At 38.2% G+C, this 25,026-nt stretch overlaps 1 protein-coding gene across 3 annotated transcripts in view; it reads left to right on the top strand.

The window, feature by feature from the left end:
- The window catches only part of PLCB2 (phospholipase C beta 2), a 96,222-nt gene that overhangs the window by 34,648 nt on the left and 36,548 nt on the right, over nt 1-25,026 (top strand). For 2 of the 3 annotated variants that reach the window (XM_072428872.1, XM_072428871.1), the window contains exons 4-17: nt 367-507; nt 4,094-4,173; nt 6,001-6,054; nt 7,191-7,266; nt 8,123-8,223; nt 8,707-8,873; nt 10,913-11,059; nt 11,772-11,929; nt 13,760-13,842; nt 14,758-14,842; nt 16,081-16,237; nt 16,361-16,455; nt 17,327-17,423; nt 19,798-19,882. In XM_072428872.1, coding sequence (XP_072284973.1) covers nt 367-507; nt 4,094-4,173; nt 6,001-6,054; nt 7,191-7,266; nt 8,123-8,223; nt 8,707-8,873; nt 10,913-11,059; nt 11,772-11,929; nt 13,760-13,842; nt 14,758-14,842; nt 16,081-16,237; nt 16,361-16,455; nt 17,327-17,423; nt 19,798-19,882 — 1,526 coding nt within the window. Of the gene's footprint in view, nt 1-366; nt 508-4,093; nt 4,174-6,000; nt 6,055-7,190; nt 7,267-8,122; nt 8,224-8,706; nt 8,874-10,912; nt 11,060-11,771; nt 11,930-13,759; nt 13,843-14,757; nt 14,843-16,080; nt 16,238-16,360; nt 16,456-17,326; nt 17,424-19,797; nt 19,883-25,026 lie in introns of those variants that run through there. The other variant, XR_011923109.1, reaches the window with a different exon arrangement.

The following is a 25,026-nucleotide window of genomic DNA, read 5'->3' as shown; positions in this document are numbered from 1 at the left end:
TAATGATGTTTTAAAGTATAAAGATCATTTTCAGGGAAGGACAACCAGACTTGTGTGTTAAATCAGAACCATCCATATCTTGTACTGTCTATAAAAAGACTACTACTAATTTACCTGAATATTCTGCAATGTTACAGTAATCATTAGGCAGGGTAAACATTTGCCGACCTCACATTTACTGCATTATGAATGTAGTGAACATTGGCAAGTAAAACAAGAAATTTTTGAATGCAGTGGAGATTTAGGAATGCGCCTTATTTGTTATCCTTAATAGTTGAGCCTAAAACGGAAGCAGTCAGCTACACTGAAAAAAGAAAGTATTGGGAAAATGAAAATGTTTATGTTTTTAAATTTTTTTTCTTACAGAGCCAAAAATTGCGGGAAGTGTTTAACCTGGACTTTCCTGAAAACAACTTCCTGGCCAAAACTTTGTGCATTGTTACCGGGCCAGATATGGTGGATCTTACCTTCCATAACTTTGTGTCCTACAAAGAGAATGTGGGCAAGGTACTGTGTGAAAATGTATATTAAAACTCTAGAAGTGATAATAAGTTAAACTCCAGTTAGAAAAACCTTTAATAGCTAATAATGCTTGGTCTCCTACTAAAAATAATAGTTGCCTAACACCTATGATAACCATCTGTAATTAATACCTTGAGTCAGTGGCCCTGATTTATGAAAGCTCTCCAAGGCTAGAGAGAATACATTTGCTATTTGCTAGCAAATGTTTTGAATCCTTGAACAGATCCATTCCAGGTTTGCTGGATCACCCAGCTTCACTGATGAAAGTGTACTGTGGAAGGCAATAGCCTTATTCACGAAGCACCAGGAGACCTTGAAGTTCAGTGAAGCAGAAGGTTCTTTATTTACGTGCAGCACGGGATTCACACTATCAGCTAACAAGTGCCTCAGCACGCTGAAGGAGAATCTGACATTCAGCATAGAAGCTCCCATATTTATACAGAACAAAACATATAGTATTGTATAGGAATGTTACACATCAGCAAACATGATTAATATCCCTTGTCAGTACTGCGGTTGTTGTTGTTTCATTCAGCCTTGAGTCCTGTTCCTCCTTAAGATGTGACAAACTGCCCAGCTGCAAACTGTTTCTTTTAAGATAACATGCTTGCTCCCCCTACCCTGGGCGTTTAGGAAACCACAGGCCATAATTTAGCCAAGGTCATCATGTTCCTCTCTTAAAAGAGGCCCAAGGTCCTTTTTCTATAATTGAAGCGTAAGCAGATTTTTGATAACTATTCAGTATAAAGCAAGAATATAGCAAGATTAAGCAAAAATGAATACATATATTTTTTACCTTTAACAGTACATTATTCTTCTACCGCTTTCCTTTTATGAGATCTTATTTTTTAACAATTTTAAATTCAAGCACATACTGTAAAGAACAGTGAAAATTGGAAAACAGACGTTTCTGGGAGTTTTGGTATAATTGGTACTCCTTATCCCTACTGGTTCCTTACTGGAACCTTACATTATTATTATCTCCTACAGTGATGTGTAGGATGGAACCAGTGTGAGTTTTAGAGGACCATCAAGTGGGACACTCCTGGAAGTGTTGGCTGTCCCCAGACTTTAGGAGACCGTTTCCTTGCAACAAACAGTATTAAGTGTCACAGGAGCATGATAGCCAAATATGTATACTGTATGAAGTATGATTTTACCAGGGACTTGCATGGGAAAGAAAAATTCTTACGAAGTATTCTAGATGACAAGGTGCTAAGGTGGTGACCACCTGTTACTACTCAAAGCAATACCATGTTATCTTTGTGGTCACCAGTATGAGTATATAAGTACACTGATCAGCTCACTTTACTTACCTTGACACTTTGGGTAAAAGTTCTGGAGGTTTGGCAATTACAAGAAAGTATGGTTTCTTACCATGATTGTTGCAAAACATATATACATAGAGATACAGCTTTGGAGGAAATTTTAAATATAATTGAAAGTAGTAAGCAGAAGTAGCACGTAAACTGTGAAGGAGCACAACAATACACATCCTAATATGTCAGTATCCTGGAAGACTTCAGAGGACTAAAGTTATATCGCTGGGAGTAATGTTCAACAGCTTAGGTGGTAAAATAGGTATTTAATTACTTCTTTACAGGTATGACTCTACCTAAATTATTTCCGTATCTGATAGGGTCACCAGAAATACTAAGGGCTCAGTTTATCAAACAGAGAATCAGAATGTCTCATGGGAATCTTGCAGTCGAATGTGTTTCAATAGCAGTAATTGAGAGATTGTCAGACTCTCTGTTTTATAAATCGAGCGCTACGAAAAATGCTGTCTTGAAAGGCAACCTGCAATGGCAAAAATTATTAATAATTTCTTATATATTAAAACCAGTAGAAAGAAAATAGGAAGTGTTGTTTATGGCCATTTTTTCCTTTCTCTCAACCAAAACTGCTGGTGTTTGTAGGATCTTGAACCTAATGGGCAACATCACTATGTACTTGTTACCTTTTAATGGTGGAAGAGCAGGAAATAATAGGACATGGGTCTATACAAAATATTTTTTTACCTTCTATTTCTCACTTGGTGTAAAGATAATTTCTTATAAAGTCTTTTATCCAAAGCCAAAATCCAGTTGCAGAACTTCTAAGCAGCACATAGTTGTTACAGCTATATTCTTTGTTTAAAATGCAGTTACAGATCTTTACAGCAATTTTTGGAAAGTCACATTAGTATGAAGCTACAAAGTCCAGGGCTGGAGAGGATACACTTTCATCAGTGATCCTGGGTGGTCCAGCAAACCTGGAATGGATTTCTTAAAGGCCATTTGTTATTTGCTAGAAAACGTTTTCAATCCTGGACCAGAATTATTCCTAGTTTCCTGGTTCACTGATGAAAGTGTATCGTCTCCAGCCTTGGAGTGCTTTTTTAATCAGGCCCAATGTATCTCAAACAAAAGGAAAATTACATTTTCTGTGTTGTTGGCCAAAGGTCAGGCATATCATTTTTTTAGCCTTTTTTTTACCCCACTTAGAGTACCTCTATAACAATAGAAACATGTTTGCTGCTCAGGGTTGGACTGTATGTCTCCAGAGAAGGAGAGAAGAATAACCAGAACACACAGTTTTTATGCCACAGTGGCATAAAAACCAGCATACAAACAAACATGATTTGAAGGTCATATAAATATTGACCACCATTTTTTGTGGTCCTCCTGTGGGTCCCTGTTTGTTTTCAATACATGGAATCTTTTGAAGAATCAGAAGACATACCTTTCTACTTGATCTCAGAAAAACTTCTCCTTTCTTTACTTTGCATCTCCTAAAATAAAGGTGTTAACGTCAGCTATAGTTGATGTCACAGTTCGAACTGCTGAATCTGACACGTTGATATCATGTTGCTGGTACACCATGCTGTCAGTGATGTTTGTCTGCCCAAACCTAATGCGGACAAAAGAGAAAAAGGAATATGACAGATAGTGATGCCACTCTACTCTGCCACATTTGTTATGTCAGGTAGAAAAATATCAGAGGTTTCAAATAGCAATGAATGAGAGGGAAGGTTACATGCTTTATATTTCTTTTATACTTTTCTGATACCTGAATTGTTGGCTTGGCAATCCTACAATAACAATATAGAAACAATATGACTCGGATTTTTAATATCTGGAACAATGACTAGTTAATAAAAATAAAAAAATAACAAATAACTTTACATGTAATAATTTTTTAAAAAATTTTTCTTGTACTAACATATTTTTATTTGATGTATATTATTGAATTTCTATTGTTGTTTGTAGCCCCATTGAGGTAATTTGTACTAGTGACTGCTGTTATCGAGAAAAAGGTGAGGGGAAATCCAAAACATTAGAGTTGTTTGAGAACAAGAGATATCAACTGTCTAAGGTGAAATCTTTTTAATGTGGAATATTTTCTCTAATACCCCGCAAAAACACTGCTCTGAAAGGTTTAGAATTGATACAGACTGGGATTATATCTGAGTATGTGATCACTTGTTCGGAGATTAGGCAGTAAATCCTGTGACCCATAATTACCTATATAATTATGTTTTCATATTCATAGGAATATTTATTTTATGTAATTTGTGTTTATTTTGCAGGACTGGGCCACTGACATTCTAGCTATAGTCAAAAATCCACTTCTAAGCAATGCTTCGCGTTACTCCTTTTATGAGAAATTGTAAGTATTGTTTCTCTTTGGGATTTATCATTGGTAAACATTTTTTTCAGTTCTCAACAGCACTTTTGCAGTGTAAATGTATGGCTAAACATCACCAAAAAGGGACAGGAGCTGTGCAGGGTCTCACACTTCCTGGTTTTTATCTATATTTAGACAAAAAAAAGATACAAGTCGTGATCTAAATGTGGTGGTCATGCCTATAGGCAGCTTTATAGGGTTCTTTCTTACACTCCCATATCATTACCATGGATGGATATTTGATACGAGGGGGGTGCTGAGAAGTTTAGGGCTTTGCCCAGAAAGAAGAGAGCCAGAGGTATGAAATAAGACATTTATTCAACATATTCCCCCCTGAGACTGATGCACTTGGTACAGCGTAGTTGCAGCTAGAACAGATAAAAGTCCGAAGGGCTCGGGTCAGGTGAGTAGGGGGGATGGTGGACCAATTGGAAAAAAGGATCTCTTTGGTCATCCCTTTCCATGGCGTTTCATCCTAATTGCCTCCTTCAGCTGGTCTAGGAGGATAGCATGATACTGTCTGGTGATAATAGAGCCCTGAGGTAGGTACTCCACCAACAGAATACTGTATTTGTCCCAGAAAACGCCATGATTTTTCTGGCCGATTTTTCTGGGTTCCATTCCTTTGACTGTTCCTTGGTTTCAGGATCATGGATGTGGAGCCAGGTTTGTGGAGCCATTCCTCAGTCACTAACCTAGCCAAAAAGTCCTGTGCAACTTCAAAATGGGCCAAAACAGCTTTGGATGCTTCAACTCATTCCTTCTTCTGATCACTGTTTAAACATTTTGTCACCCACTTCTCTGAAAGCTTGCGCATGTCTAGGATTGATGTGATAACAAACCCAACATGCTCCTGTGAGATGTCAAGTCTCTGGGTTTTTTTGCATATATTCACTGGTCCTCAATAATCAGCTCATGGACAGCATCGCAGGTTGCTGGGTCAGTTGAGGTTGGGGGCGCCCACTGCGGGGCTCATCTTCAATGGGTGAAATGCCCAGGCTTGGAACGAGATATCCAGGTTTTGACAGTGCTGTAGGAAGGACACCATTCCCCAAGTGTTTGTGACATCTCAGTGTGAATGTCCTTTGCTAAATTTCCCTGGAGAAAGAAAAACATTATGACGGCCCCTTACTCCAACAACGTGAAACTTGCTTGTGCCTCTGCCATCACAGTTTCTCACTAAAAGAAAAAACAGTTTTAAGAATTGCAAAAACCTGATATTTGCACAGTCACATACTAAGAGATTAGGTGGTCATCTGCCCTCACACTCATTTTTCTATTTCATCTGGAAGGGGGCAAGGCCAGGAACTTCTCAGCACCTCTTTTAGTGTTCAGAGCAGAAGCAGTCTAAAGCAGAATAAAGGCTTTGGAAAGCAGATCTACCCCTCCTCATCCATTTAAATGACATTTACCAATATTTCAGTCACTGTCTTGCACGTTTACGGCAGAACCATGAGGGTTGTAGTTGGATAACCTGGGCATTCATCACCACCCCAGGCCCCTGCTTGGTTGCCTTGTAGATATTCCAGTTCTAGTGAAGGTTTCCCACAGATATATCAGATTTAGAAGACTTTCACAGAAAGCTAGGTATGAAAAGTCCACAGGTAAAAAGTCTAACGAAAGACTAAGGATCTGTCTGTTAGGCAGAGCCTGCCCTCCATGTTTATAGAGCACTCTGCAAAATGGCAGCTGCCAGATCATACCTGGCATGTTCATCAATGGGCTGTCTGATTTTTTATACCCAAGATAATACATTTTGTGAAGTTCTAACATTTTGTGTTCTCCCTCTTCCTATGTTCCCTTGTTTAGACATGTAAAACTCACACTTCAGCTAAATGCAGAGGGGAAGATTCCTGTGCGCAAGTAAGTGATAAATAGACAAAATTAGACAATTGATTTGCTAAGGAAGAACTGTGTGCAAAGCATACAACAACAGTTATCTCATATTGTTATGTCTGGTGAAGAAAAGATTCAAACTGCCTCTCCCCACTTCAAGCCTCCATCCTGCAGCAGGGAAGCCCCGTTCGTATCTAGGAGGCGTCTGTATGTCGGACTACCTATAGTTTCTTTTACCATTTCCATTTATGCACAATAGTTGCTTTTAACAACCGGTCAGATGTTTTCTACCTAGTAATAGAGACACGTGATACTGGGCTTTTCAGCAAAATCTTGCAACATTGATAAAATTAATTTGTTTCAGGCAGGAAGGCTAAAATAATTGTTTTTAATAGTCTGGGTGCATGTGCTTCCATGACTTATGAAATGTCTTTATATATTAAGTAACTCTAATACTAAACCTAACATTTAATTTAACACTTATCCTAACCACTTGTTTATCAAAAAAGATACAAAGACAAAAATCAATAATTTTTTTTTAATCTGTTTCACTAATATCACTTTCTTTAACTCTACCTACCAATTGTAAAATAGGAGCTGAAATCTAATTTTTTGCTTTGTCCAGCATGGGTTTGGTCAGCATAGCCACTTTTCATTTTTTGAATTGCCCAGTATGGTTTCCGGAAGGTTTATTGAGCTGAGATAGCTGGGAGGCTTTACATGACCCAAGAGGGCGCAGAAAGCTCTTCTTAACTGTCCTGAACCTATTCATGTTCCAAAAATTGTCCCTTACTTGCTGGTAGCATGTCTTTAGATATGGGGAAACTCTAATACTAAACATAACATTTATGTGACTAACACTGTAAAGACCAAAATATTCATTTTGCTGAAAAGTTTCAGCAAAATCAACTTTATTGATTAATATGAGTTAGAGTCTGGTTGGTTGAATTATCCAGAATAAATACCTTTTGTCCTTTATAAATTGCCCAGTAAGGTTTCCAGAAGATACATTGAGACTGGTTATTGTACTTCAGTATTGGAGATAAATGTTTTCACTTTTTGCACAGTTAAATTAACCAGCACTCTCTGCTAGCAGAGGAAAAATTACTCCAAAACAGATAATTATCTTCAAATCATGGTTCTTCTGTCTCTCTCTTGGACAGCATTTTCCAGATGTTTCCTGCAGACAGGAAGAGAGTAGAACAGGCTTTAAACTCTTGTCATCTGTCAAAGGGGAAAGTGAGTATCATACTCATGTTTCTGTGCTGACTTGTTATAGATATATGGCTTTTTATTTACACCTTTATTAATAGCAGAATTTATAGGTAACTCCTTCTAACTTTGTCCAGTGACACACTTTTATTATATGCTTAAATATATTGATAATGAAGCATAGTACTGAAAATAACATGTTGCAATGATTATTACAAATTTTCATTACAAATAAATAAAGGGTGCACTGGTTGGCGAACATTCAGTATATTGCAATAAATGCCCATATGCCACAAATATAGACCAAATCGATATGTGCAGAGAAATGGGACTTTAACCGCATATAGAAAACTCTTAAAATATTTTATTGGTACATCATATTAAAAAGGAAAGTATGAGACATTGATTTTTGCAGTGTCCCAGAATGGGAACCACTGTGTCCCTATTTTACAATATACAGACATACATCCACTTTTTCATAAAAGTATCAACATAAATACATAGTTGAAACTTTATAGGAAGTCTCAAGAAGTGCTAGTGTATCATACATCCGTCTTCGACTTTTTAATATGATGTACCAATAAAACATTTCAGGAGTTTTATATATTCCGTAAAAGTCCCGTTTCTCAGCACATATCGATTTACAAATTTTCATTACGTTTTGCTTATATAGGTTTTTTTGTGCCATTATAAAGCCAGCTCCAGCAAAATAATTATAATTGTGCACAGTAGTCTGAGCTGCGTGCATCAAAGCAAGAATGATTGTTTAATTTATACAACTGTGCCTAACAAACCTGTTCATGTTGGTTTGAAACTATGTGAATAACAATGACGAGTCCTGAAATGGTTTTTAAATCTTTTTTTTCCACTGCTTTGTCCTCAGAATGATGCCATCAATCCTGAAGATTTTCCAGAATCTGTCTACAGAACATTCCTTATGCAACTCTGCCCTCGGCCAGAGATTGACGAAATCTTCACCTCCTAGTGAGTTTTTTTTTGGAAATTAGATAATTTGGATATTGCATTGGCAATTTGTATTTCAAATGTTTTTTTTAAAAAGTGACAGTCTTTTAAAACCTGTGACCTCCAATTTAAGTTCAAAGGGAGTAGAAAGTTCCATGTCAGATGGTGTCAGGGTGGGTAGCATCCTCCTCCTTACCTGAAAATGCTTAGAACTGGTGATTGGCTACTTATGCATGACCACTGCATCATAGTAGAAGGGCATACAGTGTCAGATCATAAATGCATTTTTCTTTAATCTGTAGAGTTTTCATCTTCCAGCAAATATTCTGTCATTTGAGCCATGGAGATGGTGGGATGTAAAACTTTTTTGCTGGGGGGGGGGGGTTGTTAGCATTGCAGTGGGTCATGGTGGCTGACGCTTTTCAGGCAGATAAGGTTGCATCATGTATTAAATGTTAATTTTTAAAAAGCTTCACATTAACTTTTTTTGTAATACATTTTTAGCCATTCTAAAGCTAAGCCTTATATGACGAAAGATCACCTTACCAAATTCATCAACCAGAAGCAGAGAGATTCAAGATTAAATGAATTGTTGTTTCCTCCTGCTAAACAAGAACAAGTGCAAACTCTCATAGAAAAATATGAACCTAGTGCTATCAACAAGCAGAGAGGTGAGATTTGTGCACAATCTTACAACTGTATCAGCAATTACAATATAATAACTAGGATCCAGTTTACCAAAAAGACAATTTTTGATACATGAAAAATAACAAAAGTTTTTTACTAATAGAAATATGTTTGGGAACCTGTACAAGTCATGTTTGTTAATCTATAAATAAAATGTTGTCTTGTGTTTGCAGTCAGGTTTTTCTAAGGAAAGCTAAATTTTTACATCAATTTATTATTAGGGGGGGGGGGGGTGAAATAATGATTTAATTATTTTTATTAGTAAATGGAATTTATAGGTATAACACCTTCTCAAAATCTGCTATTTAATAATCAAATACTTGACTTGATTAGTTTATATTTAGTGTGTAGATGAATCATAATACCATCCTAAATCTGATAAGAGAGTATAAGTGGAATATTTATAACGAAGAAGGAATATCACAATCAAATCTCCATTATACACTGCTGCACTGTGCACACCACAACCCAAACCATTCATAAAATGTTCTATTTTTCATAAACATGCAGTGTATGTCTTTGTGTATTTATTAAATAGCACCCTAATATCTTTACAACTATTGAATGTGATAGTACAATGTCATTATGATATGACACTGTCTAATGTAGAATCATAGATTGACTTAACAACACGTTATAAATGATATCACAAAACTATGACAATAGAGGTTTTCTTTTTAAATGATAAGTCTGGCAGTAAAAGCCTAAATCACTGTCATATGGACTGTTTATGACAAAAAAGACTGAATAGTGTTGTTCAGTATAACACAAATGCATTACCCACATTTAAAAGAATAAAAAAAATCAGCCTGTTTATACGTATTATGTCTTTCTTTGTTTGAATATTTAATTAAGAAAAAAAAAGCCAAGACTAAGTTTCACTGATACAGTTAAAATGGTTGTGGACACTGTTAGTTATATATAGTTTCCCTGTTTCTGCACAGTTTGCACAATTGTAGATAGTAATAGTGGAGGAAGTAGGAGTGGATGATGCACTCAAAACCCATTTCAAAACTTGCCTACTTGTCTTCTAAAATCCTCACTACTCCCACCACTACATATCTCCCCTCCTATTGTGTGTTACTCCCCCCACCTCCTAGATCGTAAGCTCTTCGGGGCAGGATCCTCTCCTCCTGTATCACTGTCTGTAGCTGTCTTTCATTTGCAACCCCTATTTAATGTGCAGCGCTGGATAATATGTTGCCACTATATACTGTAAATCTTGATTATTAATAATGATCGAATAGGGATAGAGGTGGGTATTACTGGCAGAATTAGGCCGACGGAAGTTGATAACAGGGGTGTGAAATGGAATGTAGTTGAGAAAGGAATGGGAACTAGTGGTGGAGGGGCATGGGACATATCAGAGCTGATAGGTTATGGAAGTTATTCATCAGGGTGGGTAACAGGGATGCAGTGTCATGCCCTCGTTTTTTTCGGAATGGGAAAGCGTGCCCGCAAATAATTCTTTGGTGGTCTGCGGCTCTGGCCGGTCCACCCCCCATGGGGTCAGGAGAAGGACCCCGTTGGGAGGGGGTTGCACCAGCCAGAGGCATGGACCATGTCCCCTGTATGGAATTGCACTCTGTGGGCAGATTCTGGTATCATGACGTCATTCTGGGGGCAGTTTCTTCCCCTATGAGTGACACACAGGCAGGGGTGAAGTGGGGCGAGCACATTTACATAACAATGATGCACGCTCTCCATGGATAGTACCGTGTCCCCCTCTTCTTTTTTTACAACTATACCCCTTGTGGAGAATGGGATTTGATGAGGTGATATATGTGTTTTTTGGAGAACAGCTAAGAGAAACCTGAGAGAAAACAAGTGGAGAGAGTATACAGGTAAAGGATCACAATGAAGAACAAAGCTGCTTTTATAGCTTTATGTAAGTGTAGGTGCATGCGACAGGGCATTTCAGTGAACTGCTTGTTTCCTTACTATAAAACAAGTTTCCATGACTAACATAGGATATCTGCTGTTGCATTATTGTGCCCAATAGTGACTGTTGTCTTCCCTCTAGGGCAGCTGTCTCCGGAAGGTATGGTCTGGTTCCTATGTGGTTCTGAGAACAGTATTGTGTCAATGGACAAATTGCCAGTAAACCAGGACATGAACCAGCCACTTACTCACTACTTTATCAATTCTTCACACAACACGTACCTCACAGGTATACCATACATGTTATTTCATACATTTTTAATATTTGCAAAAGGATGTAGCCTATACTAATAGGCTGGGCGCAGGATACCCAGAGAAAAATAAAATTTCCACATCTTGTAGGGGTAACAAGCTCTCTGTCTCTCAGCATCCTAACTTCTGATCATCATCTATTCTCATTTGCGGAGCAGATTCTGTCACCCAAATGTTTTTTTGCCTGGAACAATAGGTTCATGCTATTATACCTGGATTGCCTCCATGAGGGAGATGCCTCTGACACCAGTGTTAGACTAAGTCCAGTGTTCGACTCTTTCATTGGGAGGTCGGACTCCTGATGCCCCAAGTTTTATGATTTCCTGAACACAAAAACTCTGGCCATTCCCCATCCTCAGACTAACCAGATCAGACAGTTTCTCAGTGGGCCTTAACTCGGCCCTGCAATGAACCTCTGGGATGTCCCAGGATGCTCAAGATTATGGTGGGATCACTCTTTACACTGCTCACGGCATGGGTCTACCCTGTTACTCACACATGGCTCCTAATTACCCAATTTCAAAGCATGAAATAAATCTTTGTTCCCATATGTTGTCCTTGCATGCATTTCTTTCTGGTAATAAATCTGAATAGAACCAATATGCATCCATATTTTATATATTGTATTATATTTAATATCATGTTTGTTAAATACACAATAATAGGTATATTTATTTCTTAATCCACAGCTGGTCAGTTTTCAGGGGTTTCCTCTCCTGAAATGTATAGACAGACTCTGCTCTCGGGCTGCCGATGTGTAGAACTTGACTGCTGGAAGGGAAAACCACCAGAGGAGGAGCCAATCATTACCCATGGCTTCACAATGACGACTGAGATTCTTTTTAAGGTGGGACACTTTCCTATGTTTACAATATAGCAGAGTGAAAATATTCTTATTTGGTACAGATTTGACAGATGACAGCTGATACATTCCTGGGGTCACACATATATGTTTTGTTTTGATCGTCTACCTCTTGCACTAGAACCTTTGAACATCCAGCACATATATCCCATTGTTATATTTTCTTAAGTGTGTTTGAAATTAGATATTAAATTATAGTCATGCTATTGATGGACCGCTTCTTTATGCCATATGTAGGGTACCATTGTTGGTAGCTTCTTCTGAAAATGCCAGCTGTGCAAAAATGATAGTGATCAAATACTCAGACCTCAGCGGCAAATGGTGCTTCTGTGCATAAGAATAGAATTGTAGATACCACATCCCAAACTGAAAACCATGAACAATGAAACCCTAATAAAATCAGGACTTTTTAGACATTTACTCTAAAAGTACAAGAATACAAAGTATACTTTTAAGTACAAACAGATAAAACAATATATGGCTTTATTTCACTTTCTTAAAGTCACTAAAATATGTACAAACAAGTAAGTAACAACATGAATATTACAATCTAACCTCTGTATGCTGGTTTGTTAAAAACTGTTAGGCCATGTGAGCTCTAAATAGTCTTTGTTAAAGTATAAGATACATATGTCTCTTGATTTGACTGGCCAATTGCTATAAAAAAAGAAAAGACCAAACCCAGTTACTCAACACGTTTCATGGACTAATGGTCTGCTTCTTCAAGAAAAAGGGGATTACTAATTTGGAAGTGTCAACAGTCAACATCAAGGAAACCAGTTGAGACAAGCAAGGAGGTAGCCCCAAAATAACTCAAAACAAGTATAAAGTTTTCTGACTGAATTTTTTAATGTAATTACCTAACATTCAGTCATTTATAGACTAAATATATTCCTGCCTCACCTGGACAGAGCAATGAATATGGTCTTGTGAATATATATATATACCCAACTTATAAAATTTCCATTTGACCTCATCTTAGGGTTGAGAAGGTACAGATTCTTCCCTGCCTTCCATCTGAGAGACAAACTACCCTTTAGAAAATTTTCTGTGACTTTTTACTGGCTATGATCTGTGCTCTGTCACACTGCCGTATGTTTGCATAATTCATTCTCCCTATGACAGTACCAGAAAGTTTACTATTCATCACAATAACAAAAGGAATTTCCGCAGTGTGAGATACATTGTGAAAAGACACTGTTTGCAACATCAAATACTTCTGTTACATCAGGCTGATGGATTCTATCATAAATGTTCTAACACAAAACTACTAATGCTAAATATAGGTGCACATTCATCATCGGTGATTAGCTGTATACAATAAATCTAATGGAATCTGTTAAATACTTGTATTTTATTGTTTTATAACATTTTTATTCATAGCCCAACTAATCCTGCAGTTTAAATTAGTTTAATGCAAAGTCTTGTTTTCTTTAAAAAGCAGTCGTCGTTTAAAAGTTCCCAACCAAACTTTTTGGGATCTAGTTCCACCAAACCCCGGCACATCCATTTGATCCAACATTGTTGTAGTGGACCATTCCACTTTATCCACTTTTTGTGGATAATCTAGTGATCTGAGAAACCCTTCAAGGAAATAGGAGAGGTCGAAAATCATTGTAAGATACGTTTAATTGCTACAAAAGCTGGCAATAAAGTGAACCTTTGAATAGGCAAAGCACAGGTTCACTTTAAAATATTGGAACATCTAGGGCAATAATTACATTTACCGTTGAAGTTAGTGACACTAATAACATGTTTATTGCACAGGACGCATAGAATAGTTAAATATTGTTTTATATTTTTTCATTGTCATAGGATGTTATTGAAGCTATAGCAGAATCAGCTTTTAAGACTTCTCCTTATCCAGTGGTCCTGTCCTTTGAGAACCATGTGGACTCGTAAGTAGAAGTGTTTCCACACTTATAAATATCTTGTTCATAAATTTTGAATTTCCCATCATTTTCACTTTTGGTGACAGTGATAACCAGTACAAACAGAGCTTGAATCTCCTAGTGTTTACACAGACACAACTTACAACCTGTAAACTTTCACTACTCCATGCAAAAAAAAAGTTGGAAAGTTGGGGTTATACATACTCTTTACAAACCAGTAAAGAAAAGCAATCCACTGATAGGTAACACACATGACAAGTACACTATTCATAATAAGTACAGATTAATTTTCGACCATTTTTAAAAGAACAACACAAGCGTAGACACTCCCAAGGAAAAACCCAGAAATTATCCGGTTGTATGTAAAGCTACTACATTGACAATACTTTTAAATGCTTATAAATGCTCATACAGATTTTTAATGAGTTTTTAAGCATTTATAAAGGCATTATGAACAAAGCTATGCAGTAGAGAAATAGTATAATAGGAGGAAATGCTCATAAGCAGCCAAACACCCAAAAATGCCCTTCAAACACTCATAAACTCTTGACAACACACATAAACAGCCATAAACACTTATAACCCCCCCCCCCCCCCATTCATTTCAATAGGGGCATAGGGAGTTTAGGAGTGTTTATGGGTGCTATCAAGTGTTTTGGTGCATTTTTATGCACATCTTTTGGGTGTGAACACATGTGTCAAACATGGAAAACAGTCTGTGTAGACTTAGCCTTAGGCATTCAGAACTGATGATCTGCTTTGGTTAGTAAATCTTGAAAGTTTTCACAGTTTTTATAGCAGGTTACAGTACAGGTAAGGTTTAGCAAATCTATTGTTCCACATTTTAACCTTGATATTGTTATATGTTTGCTTAGATTTAACATTGTAAAACACAAGTAACATGTTTTAATTATATTATAGTGCAAAGCAACAGGCAAAAATGGCCGAGTACTGCAGGACAATATTTGGTGAAATGCTACTGACAGATGTACTGGATAAATATCCTGTAAGTACATAGTATTACCTACTGCTCTGAACACAATGCTATTAACTACTCTGTTTATACATTTGTGCTGGGATAACATAATATTTTTTAAAATAAAGGATCTCTTAATGCTGGCCAGGCCCTCTACTTCTTTGCAAATCATCCACTTGTAAAGGGTTTGGGTAAATGTAAGGGGTAAGGTAAGTAATTCTAATTTTACCCCATAAGGGTTCATTTTTATAGTAGGTGATATAAGACTGGGGATAGGGTCTGACCAATGTATGTGGACCATATTTATATATAGCACCATGCCAGTCCTAAATTGTGACGACTTTATTGGTTTCTTATTGGTTTTCTTTTTTCAAGCTAATTATTACATTTTCTGCCTGTACAGAAAACTATTTTTTTATTCTGCAAGAAATCCAATGTCTTAGTAACTTTCTCTGGACTGTGCTTAGCTTTTCCATTATCTTCTGTGGGGTACAACAACTCCCACCTATGAAATGGGCATAGGAGAAAATGGATTGTTTGAACAGATTCTCCTAATAACTCCATGTGAACTGAATATCTTAAACAATGGTATTAGCTTTAACAATTATTTTCTCTTTATTTTCTCTTTCTAACAATTATTTTTTTAGGGTGCAAAACAACACTCATCAATGTAATGGGCTTTAGGAAGGAAGGAAGTGTTTAGTGTCCAGATCATTTGAGCAGTCTAAAGGACAACACTGCTCCTCCATAGATACAGTGGCCCTGATTTATTAAAGCTTTCCAAGGCTGGAGAGAATACACTCTCATCAGTGAAGCTGGCTGATCCAGCAAACCCAGAATGGATCTGGTCCAGGATTTAAAGCATTTGCTAGCAAATAGCAAATGACATTGAAGAAATCCATTAGAGGTTTGCTGGATCACCCAGCTTCACTGATGAAAATGTATCCTCTCCAGCCTTGGAGAGCTTTAATAAGTCAGTCGCAGTGAAGTGAATAGCAGTTTTTACCCAAGGGCAAGGGGTGTGTTATTGCCATGATCACCAATTCAAAAAAGCAGTGAAAAGCCTAAATAAAAGTAAAATAGTACTGCCAGCTGGTAGGGTGCAATTACATGTTTGTTCTTGTGCAAGATACAACTGCAATGCAACAGTGTATCAGTCCTTGCTTTACTGAAAGTGAATAAAGTCAAAGAATTTCTAAATAAAATCCATAAAGCACTAAAAATGAACCCATGATTAAAAAAATATATTACATTTTGATTTTTATTAGCTTAAACCAGGATGTCCAGTGCCAAGTCCCAATGAACTGATGGGAAAAATCCTGATTAAAAATAAAAAGAACCAGGCTTTTTCTTCAGCAGAGAAGAAAACACAGAGTGGTGACTCAAGCTCAGATCAGACACATGCACAATCAAGTGAACATTCAGGTATACCCAGGCTAATGGTGACACTAATCTGTGTTAGTTCGTTGGTTCTTTTGTTTCTTCATGTTCCCATTTTTTAAGTAATATTCAATGTACCTTACCAGATGATTTTACATCTGCTTGTAGAAAATGATACAGTAGAAGAAGCAAGTAAAGAGTTTGAAGGTGAAGAAGTGGTAGAGAATGTGGATGAAGAAGAGAAACAGATCCAATCTGATGAAGTGAGTTTTCAGTATATGAACACACAATCTATTTTGACATTTTATAAATTGCAATTTGGGGATCTATTATGGAGATGATGGCCTGATTTAATAAAGCTCTCCAAGACTGGGGAGGTTATAGTTTCATCAGTGAAGCTTGGTGATCCAGCAAACCTGAAATTGATTTCAATCATTTTCAGTCATTAGCTACTTTCCAGCAAATCTTTTGAATCCTGGACCAAATCCATTCCAGGTTTGCTAGATCACCCAGCTTCACTGATGAAAGTGTATTCTCTCCAGCCATGGGGAGCTTAAATAAATCAAGCACCATGTTGCATAATCATCATTTACATGCAGTATTTTGATTTCGAGAGCCTATTACCATTTCTAACATACGTAATTACATATTCTAGTTAGATTACCTGTGTCAATGAGATTAAATTCCCAAGAAAACAATCCCCAAAGATTAGTGAATGCCTGACTACTTTAAAGTATGTACTCTATACCTGTTATAAGCACTATAAGAGACCCATAATGCATATGGCATGGGTAAAATTAGCAAATTGAGTTGTTTTATATCATGATTGGTATGTGAAAAGGCGTTACGTACACTATATCCTAATACAAACTCTGTTTACTTCCATTGCCACACATTCCTTTTAATCTAAAATGGATTTTTTGATGAAAGAGAGTACCTCACTTGCTTAACAAAGTCCACTTTATTTGCCGCTGTATTTTCTCACCAGCTTCCCTTTCATTAGGGCTAGAAAACACATGAGCGCAATAACACATATCACATAACCATACACAATCCATCCAGTAGTAAAAACTAGTTAGCCTTTGGTGTATTTTAATATTATAATGTTTTCCTTTTTTCTTCTCCCTCGCACAGGGTACTGCTGGACAGGAAGCCACAGCTTATGAGGAAATGTCAAGCTTGGTCAACTATGTTCAGCCAGTGAAATTTGATACATTTGAAGTGTCTGCACGTAAGAGAACTTTTGTGGAAATGTATTAGATCTCTTATCATTACTTTTTAATCAGATTTATGTGTGTATAACCAGTGTAAAATAGTTATTAAAAATTAGATTAAATTTCAGAAACTACCTGCCTACCCTGGTCATTTGTATGCATCGCAAAGATGTTTCCTAACGTCATTAAGTAATGATACTTGTGACTTTGGAAATCAATTTTTTGTACTTCCTATTGCTTTTAGCCACCTGTTACTTCCACTGTGCTATGTATAGTGTAAGCTTATTTAGCATTAGGGGACATACTGCTAGGAACAACAGTGAGTCAATCAAATAGGCCAGAAATTACGTTTTTGGGGAAGTCATATATACGAGCTGTCCAAAAACTGCAAAGTAAATTAAATACGGTATTATTAATATTTACATTAACATACAGGTTTACTAGCTTACATAAAGCAAAACTTATATTTTAGCATAGGATTCTGGATTGTTAAAGCACCTACCAATATCGTATATCTATGGTTAGATCTATGTGCTTCAGATCTTAGGTGTACACACTTCGGACAGGTGGCTCGCTTGCAGTTAATGGACCATTACAATAATTAAACACCTGCCAGCTTCTCATTAACCAAAAGGCTCTTATTCCTTTTTCTGGTAAAACATAAAGAAGGCAGTAGATGGGTGGGTAATAAGCATCTGTTCAGCTGCCCATTAAATGCCTGGCATCGTCTGGCACTACCTTTCTGATTCACAAGACAGGGGCATCCAGAACACTCCAGGCAGGTTTGTCCTCCAAGTTTTTCTCCAAAGCAGCAAAACAAATGTGGGAGGGTTTTGTACAGTAAGTCCATAGCGTAAAACAAACAAAATATCTGTTTGTCTGAGCCACTATCTGAAATCAAGGTAACTAGGTAATCCAGGTAATCTAACAGCGTTTCCCAAATCAAACAGACAGCTCTTGTTCTTTTTAGTGTTTTGCCAGTAGTCAACCTTTTCACCCAGCAGCAGACTCTTACAGCACAGTGAGAGGTAGCCCTGAGCATCAGTCGGTTCACATAAATGCCTGTGCACAATGTAGACCTAATAATGAGGTCGTGCTAACAGGTAAGATGTAGGAATGAAGGCATTTCCCTTAAAAGTGTTGACTGTAGATGAGAAACCTATGTCACACATATACACCGTCCCAAAAAAATACTATCTATTTATTAGGGGGTGTAGGTATCTAGATTTACTTGGAATCAGCTTCTTGCAAACCATTGTATTGTATATGAGCTCAGATTGAAAGGTAAAGCAGCACAATGAGCCAGCCAGTTGTGCTGCAATGCACATGTGCTAAACAGGAAACATGATGTTAGAATCAAAGTGACAGAAGTGATAGAAATATGCACCAATTAGTACACTTGTTCTCCTTAATATCCTATCAAAGGCTGTGAAAGTAACAGGTATTATAGGTGTTAGATCAAGGGTGTCAAACTCTGGGCCCGGGGGCAAAATTGGCCCCAAAGGAATCTTAAATATGAACTGTAGCTGGCCGGCCACTGCATTGAAATTGCGCTGCTATTACAAATCCCGGCATCACTCGGGTCGATAAACCAACGGGCTCTCTGCCTATGCGTGACTCCGCATTGGACTGTTCTATAGACGCAGTAATACCAGGAATTTTAGTAGCGGCGCTATTTCAATGAAGAGGGCCCCACATTGGCCGCGTCTGGCATTTCCATCACTCCCCTTCAGCTATACTTCCCTTGCTACTCCAAGGCATGGACTTGAATGGTTGGATCTTCATAAAAGAAAATTTGTTATTATTGTTGTTAGGCTGTGCTAAAAGGTTACCATTGAAATTTAACCCAGAAGGCTACAAAAAGAGAAAAAGGCATAAGATTTTTTCTTAAATAAAATTAAAAAAAAAAATCTTATGCCTCCCTCTCTATTAAAGACTTGTTCCGGATTGAATGTGAAGCAAAACCTCTTTGTTTCCGTATGAAAAGGTTTTATATCTAATGAGAAAGAAAACTTTCCTAAATGTTTTCAATAAATTTCAAGGTTGGCCCAATACTTTCTCTAAGTTTTTAATTTGGGCCCTCCAAGTATTTGAGTTTGACACCCCTGTGTTACATAAAGGCAGCAAATAAACATCAGGCCTAATTTCCTGGATTTACAGCACCCTGTAGGAATGTACATTTAGGATGCTTCATTTGAAGTGAATATCTATGAACACTTAACATGTTGAGTCTTCCTTTAAAACATGTCTTGACATTTTCATTGTTTACACAGCCTTTAAAATATAATATAATATAAGTTATAATAGACATAGAATATGTAGATGTATAGATTTCTACTTGGTAATGTTACATTCACTAAATTAATATTGTTTCTCTCTTTACTTACGCAGAAAAGAATCAAAGTTATGTAATTTCTTCATTTGTGGAAACCAAAGCTTATGATCTGCTTACTAAGTTCCCAGTGCAGTTTGTTCAGTATCCTTTTGTGGTTGTTCCAGTCTTAATATCTTACCTTTATTTGATAATATGAATTCATAGAAGGAAATCTTGGAATTCTCTTGGAGTATAGCCAAGGCCAATTTTTTTATTATGGATAGGGAAAGAGAGGATTTTTTGCCATCTATGTCACTATCTCAATATTATTATCATTAATATTAAATAAACAGTATTGATATAGTGCCAACATATTTTGCTGAGCTGTACATTAAATAGGGGTTGAAAATGACACAGTGCCACAGGACAGAAGGATAGGACACTGTCACGAATAGTTAGCAAAATATTCCTTTATATTCTATACTGTATACTCACCAAGACATTATAAACTAGCTTTTAAATTTTCATGGAAACAAGTGTCCCTATTGGAAGATTTCCATGTTTCCTGTTGTGGGGACAACTCTGAATTTTTTCAACATATCCATTACTCGTGATATTGGTGACCAGAATAATTAGAGAAAGTAAACTTTGCTGAGAATTTGTGTTCATAACACAATATATGTATTCACAAAATGATCAGTAAAGATTGACAAGTTTTCTACTACTTATATTTATAAGATTTTGCCATGCCTATCCTAACCAGTCTTGTATTGGATAGATTTTGCTCATTTTGACAAAAGGTTCCACCAGGGATGTTTGAACATTGCGGAATCAAAGTAATGCAGGTATTGTTCTCTTGAATACATTCCAGTTTTTCCAAATGCCAATGTCTTTGGGTACTGTTAGCCCACCAAACACAAGGCCCAATTCTGTGCATGGAGATACAAAAGCTGTATTTAAAGTGCTGTGGAACTATCCAGCTATTATTCTTTTTTAACTACATTGACATACAAGAGAGTTGAACACTCAACTCTTTCAAAGTTGTAAGCTTAGCTTTAGAGAGACCTAAGACATGAGACCTAAACCCAATTCAGGTCAAAAACTTGGATCTGAAAGTTGCATGTGAACAGGAACGTTCTTTAAATATTTATGCTCATATCACCAAAGTGCAAATGTTTGTACCCATGGATTAATGACATAAATATTAGGAGGATATACCTATGGCCAGCTCATTAAAATAGAAATTTTATTGACAGAATATCTTGAAATTTATCCTGATTGATTACTTATGGGTGTCCTTTCAACGTTCAGTGTTCAGTGTTTTGTTTCTTGATATTAATTTCTGACTGCACTGGTCTGCATACTTCCATGAACTCACTAAAAAAGACATGTTTTATACACACTACTGTAGATACTAAATTATGGAATTGTAATAAGAGAAAATCTGTGTCAAAGAACAACTGTAACATTGATACATTTTTTTAATTACAATAAAATCCCAAAAATGACTGGTTGAGCATGCACAGAGGGAATTAGGTGAGTGGAAGATTTGCAGGCTTTATTAATAATAATAAGGGTTTAATTAAAAAACACTGAACTACATTAAGATGAGCTCTGAGACTGACATCTACTGTCTATAGAAAATTACAAATAATAATATAATTGATTTTTCAGATGAGAGCAGTAAATTACATGTAACCAGGAATAAGCATGTTGCTAGAAAAACAGCAATGGCTCAAAAAAAATCATAGAATAAACACTTACCTAGCTTTAGACGAAAAACAACTGATTAGTAAATGGGTACATCAAATTGACAACATTCCATGATTCTATTAGACTGGATCTACATGGACATATATCAATGCTTTGTTTTACCATTTTTATGCGTTTATACAAAAGTTTTAAAGTTTGCCATAAATTCCTTGTAAACAATTATAAACGTCTATGACACGTTTATAAAAGCGTTTTAGGAGTTTTAATTTTGACCCTGGGGAATGAGTACAGAGGTACAAAATACCCTTTACTCATTACCTAAAAAGGGTTAAATAAAATGTACGTATTAAATCAGTGGTCCCCAACCTTTTGGACATCACAGACCACTAAATTTACAGACTACGAACCGTGCATGTGCGGGGAGCCGTGTGTCGCTCAAAGAAGAAGCAACTTTCCCCAGAGTGATGTCATGATGACCCTGCTGAGCTGCGGACCACCAAAATTTCCTTGCAGACCACAGGCTGGGGACCGCTACTGTAGTCACTGAGTGAGTCTCCAGCTGTCAGACTGACCAAGGGCTGGGGACCCCTGTATTATATCATAAGACCAGACTTTAATGTGAAAATTGTTTTATTCTAAGATATGTATGTGAATAGGAAAACGTTATATACCTTTTTTTTACAGGTTATCCCACTATGAAAGGCTGATTCCCACAGTTGCACTCCCATGACTCCAGCCATAAAGCCCCTGATAGCGTGGAATCCCCAAGCACTAGGACAAGTTCCCTTATTCGCCTCTAGTGTTGATTGGCTGAGAAAAGGTAAACCCCGATGACACCTAAACCATACCTAGAGAAGAATTCACACGTGTTCAGCACCCACATGGCTCAAGTGCCATCAGTATTTATCTTTTTTAGCCAATCAAGCGTGAAGTTGTATGAGGCTGCTGCTCCCAGCAGAGCTTTGGCACATGGGTGCACAACACGTTCGAATGCTCTGCTAGGGCTACTGGGAACATTGGTCTCATACAATATCTCCCCTGATTGGTTTAAAAAGGTAAACACGAGTACAATTTTTCAGGCAATCAAGGGAGGGGTCATATGTTCACACTGCTCCAGGAAATCATGTCAGCGTGCAGCCATGGGAATTATCCTTGACCAGGGTAGTGCGGATCCAGTGCCCTTGCTCCACTCCTCCCCCCCCATATGTCCACAAACCATTGACCAAATTACTTTTCCCCCACCCACCTTTCTTAATTACCCCCACTACTCAGCTTGCCAACCACCCCCTCCTACCCCTTCTTACACAAAACACAACGCTCTTTCTTAAACTTAAAATTGGCTGGCAAGCAGCCGTTTATTTGTAAACACAACTAATTAACATACATTTGCATAAATAACTATAAATTTATAACTTTACCCATAAATAACATTAACCATAAATAACATAAATAACATACATAACATTAACCTTTCCCTGAACAAAACATCAATAACTATAAATAACTATATAAATAACTCCAAATCTTACACTTTAATGCCTTTTATTAACCCCCAACATTTAAACTGTTAACCCCCCTTTTTTAAACTTTGGCCTATCCTCCTTTTTCCAGGCTGCAGATCTTGAAAGGTAAAGCCCGCCCAGTTGCAATATTTGCAACCCACCATAACCACCGTTAAGGCCCCTAGGTCCACCTTGCCTCAGGGGCCCACCTCAACCTTCTTAAAGGGGCACTCCACCACCCGGGATGCCCCTTCACCACCAAATTACCACCGGGCACTTACCTTCCCCCCGACCCCAACCGCCACAGCGCCCAAGGGTGACCACCCATCCTTGAGCGCCCCTCCACACTCGCAGGGCCCTTTGCACTCCATCCTGCAGGCCCAAGAACCACAAATCTGTCCCTACTGCGTTCAAGTGTACACCATCCCTCCTCAAATACCGCCACGTCTCTTCCTCCAGATCCCTGTGCCGGACCACCACACCGCCATGCCTGGCCAAAAATCTACCCACCTCCTGGTCAACTTTATTCCTACCCCTATTAACTCCATCTACAGACCTCGCACCCCGCCATGTGGTCTTAGCGATTATGTCAGACCACACAATCACCATCCCCAAAAACTCCACTTGTAAACGCAAGAGATCCAACCTAATGTCCCTGATCAATTCCCTAATACCTCTTTTACCCAAATCATTACCCCCTGCATGAATTACCAACACATTGGGCGGTTTATCCAGCGCTGCAAACTTCCTGACTTCCGGCACCACACGACTCCATAGCATACCAGAGATCCCGATCCATCGAATCGCAGCTTCAGACCTAGGCACCCCCAGCTTCCCAAACTTCTCCCGAAGAATAATCCTTAGCCCGCACTCCTAATCTACCCAAACCTTGCCAGAAGATGGACACAAACTGAAAACGGGACAAAAACGTCCCATCTTCATGCACCAACAGGGGGCCAGATCCCTGAGGCCTGACCTTCAAAAATGTCACTAACGATTGCACCGGGCAAACCCCCGAACCCTGTAAAGGAAAAAGGTCCACTTGAAAGCCCCTTCCTAATTGGTCCGTTTTAGACCTCCTAATCTTCAGACTTACCTTATCCGAATGTATCACCATTTCCTCCACCAAAATGCCACCGGGACGGTCTTTAGCCGGACTCACCAACTCCCCCACTCTCATAGCCCCAAAAAACGCCGTCACAAAGGCAGCCCTGAACAACAAGACCTCATACCCCCCAAAACAAAACGCCCCCAAACCCCCCACCAAACCTTGTAACAAATCAAAAGTCAAAGGCCTCCTACTGTCCTGGACCTTTTTACCTCTCCGGTACCCCTTTAGCGCTTGCCGGACAATGAAAGCCTTAGTCACATCCTCCCTGCCCCTAAACTTAAAACCAAACGCCAAACCCGCCATCATCCTATTCACTACTGCCACCGACTTATCTTCCGCAAATTTCTTTGCCAAAAGACACAAGACCCCATGAATCGGCTGCACCTCAGCCCCCCTCCCCAAACTTGATTTCCAAGCAATCCATTCCTCCCTTACCGCGGCATATGCCTTCCAGGTTTGCTCACTCACCGACCTCCGAACTAACCCTCCGATAATCCCCTTGCAACATCCCACAGGTGAACCGGACACTGATGACCACTTTCCTCCGCCTCCGGAGCAAACTCGCGAAACCTCTGTCACTGCAAACGAGACAAGAAGTCAGCCACACTATTAGCAACCCCTGCCGTGCAAAAATAAACACATTATGCTCCATACATTTAAATACCAAAAGCCTCAACAACCTCACGGCAGGCCCCGAGGACACCGTAAAGCTGTTGATGGCCTGCACCACCCCCAAGTTGTCACAGTAAAAGAACCTTCTTATTGGCCAGCTCCTTGCCCCAAAATTCCAATGACAACACAATAGGAAACAGCTCCAGCAGTATCAAATCCTTCACCAAACCTTCCTCCACCCAAACTTGCGGCCAAACTCCTGCACACCATTTTCCTTTAAAATAAGCCCCAAAACCAACCCCACCAGCCGCATCAGTGAATAACTCTAAATCCACCGCATCAATTGGCCCTTCTAGCCACAAAGCCTT

This window comes from Pyxicephalus adspersus, chromosome 12, assembly GCF_032062135.1.
Source record: "Pyxicephalus adspersus chromosome 12, UCB_Pads_2.0, whole genome shotgun sequence".
Taxonomy (NCBI): Eukaryota; Metazoa; Chordata; class Amphibia; order Anura; family Pyxicephalidae; genus Pyxicephalus; species Pyxicephalus adspersus.
The sequence above is the reverse complement of the archived record's forward strand: the minus strand, read 5'-3'. Positions and strand labels throughout refer to the sequence as shown.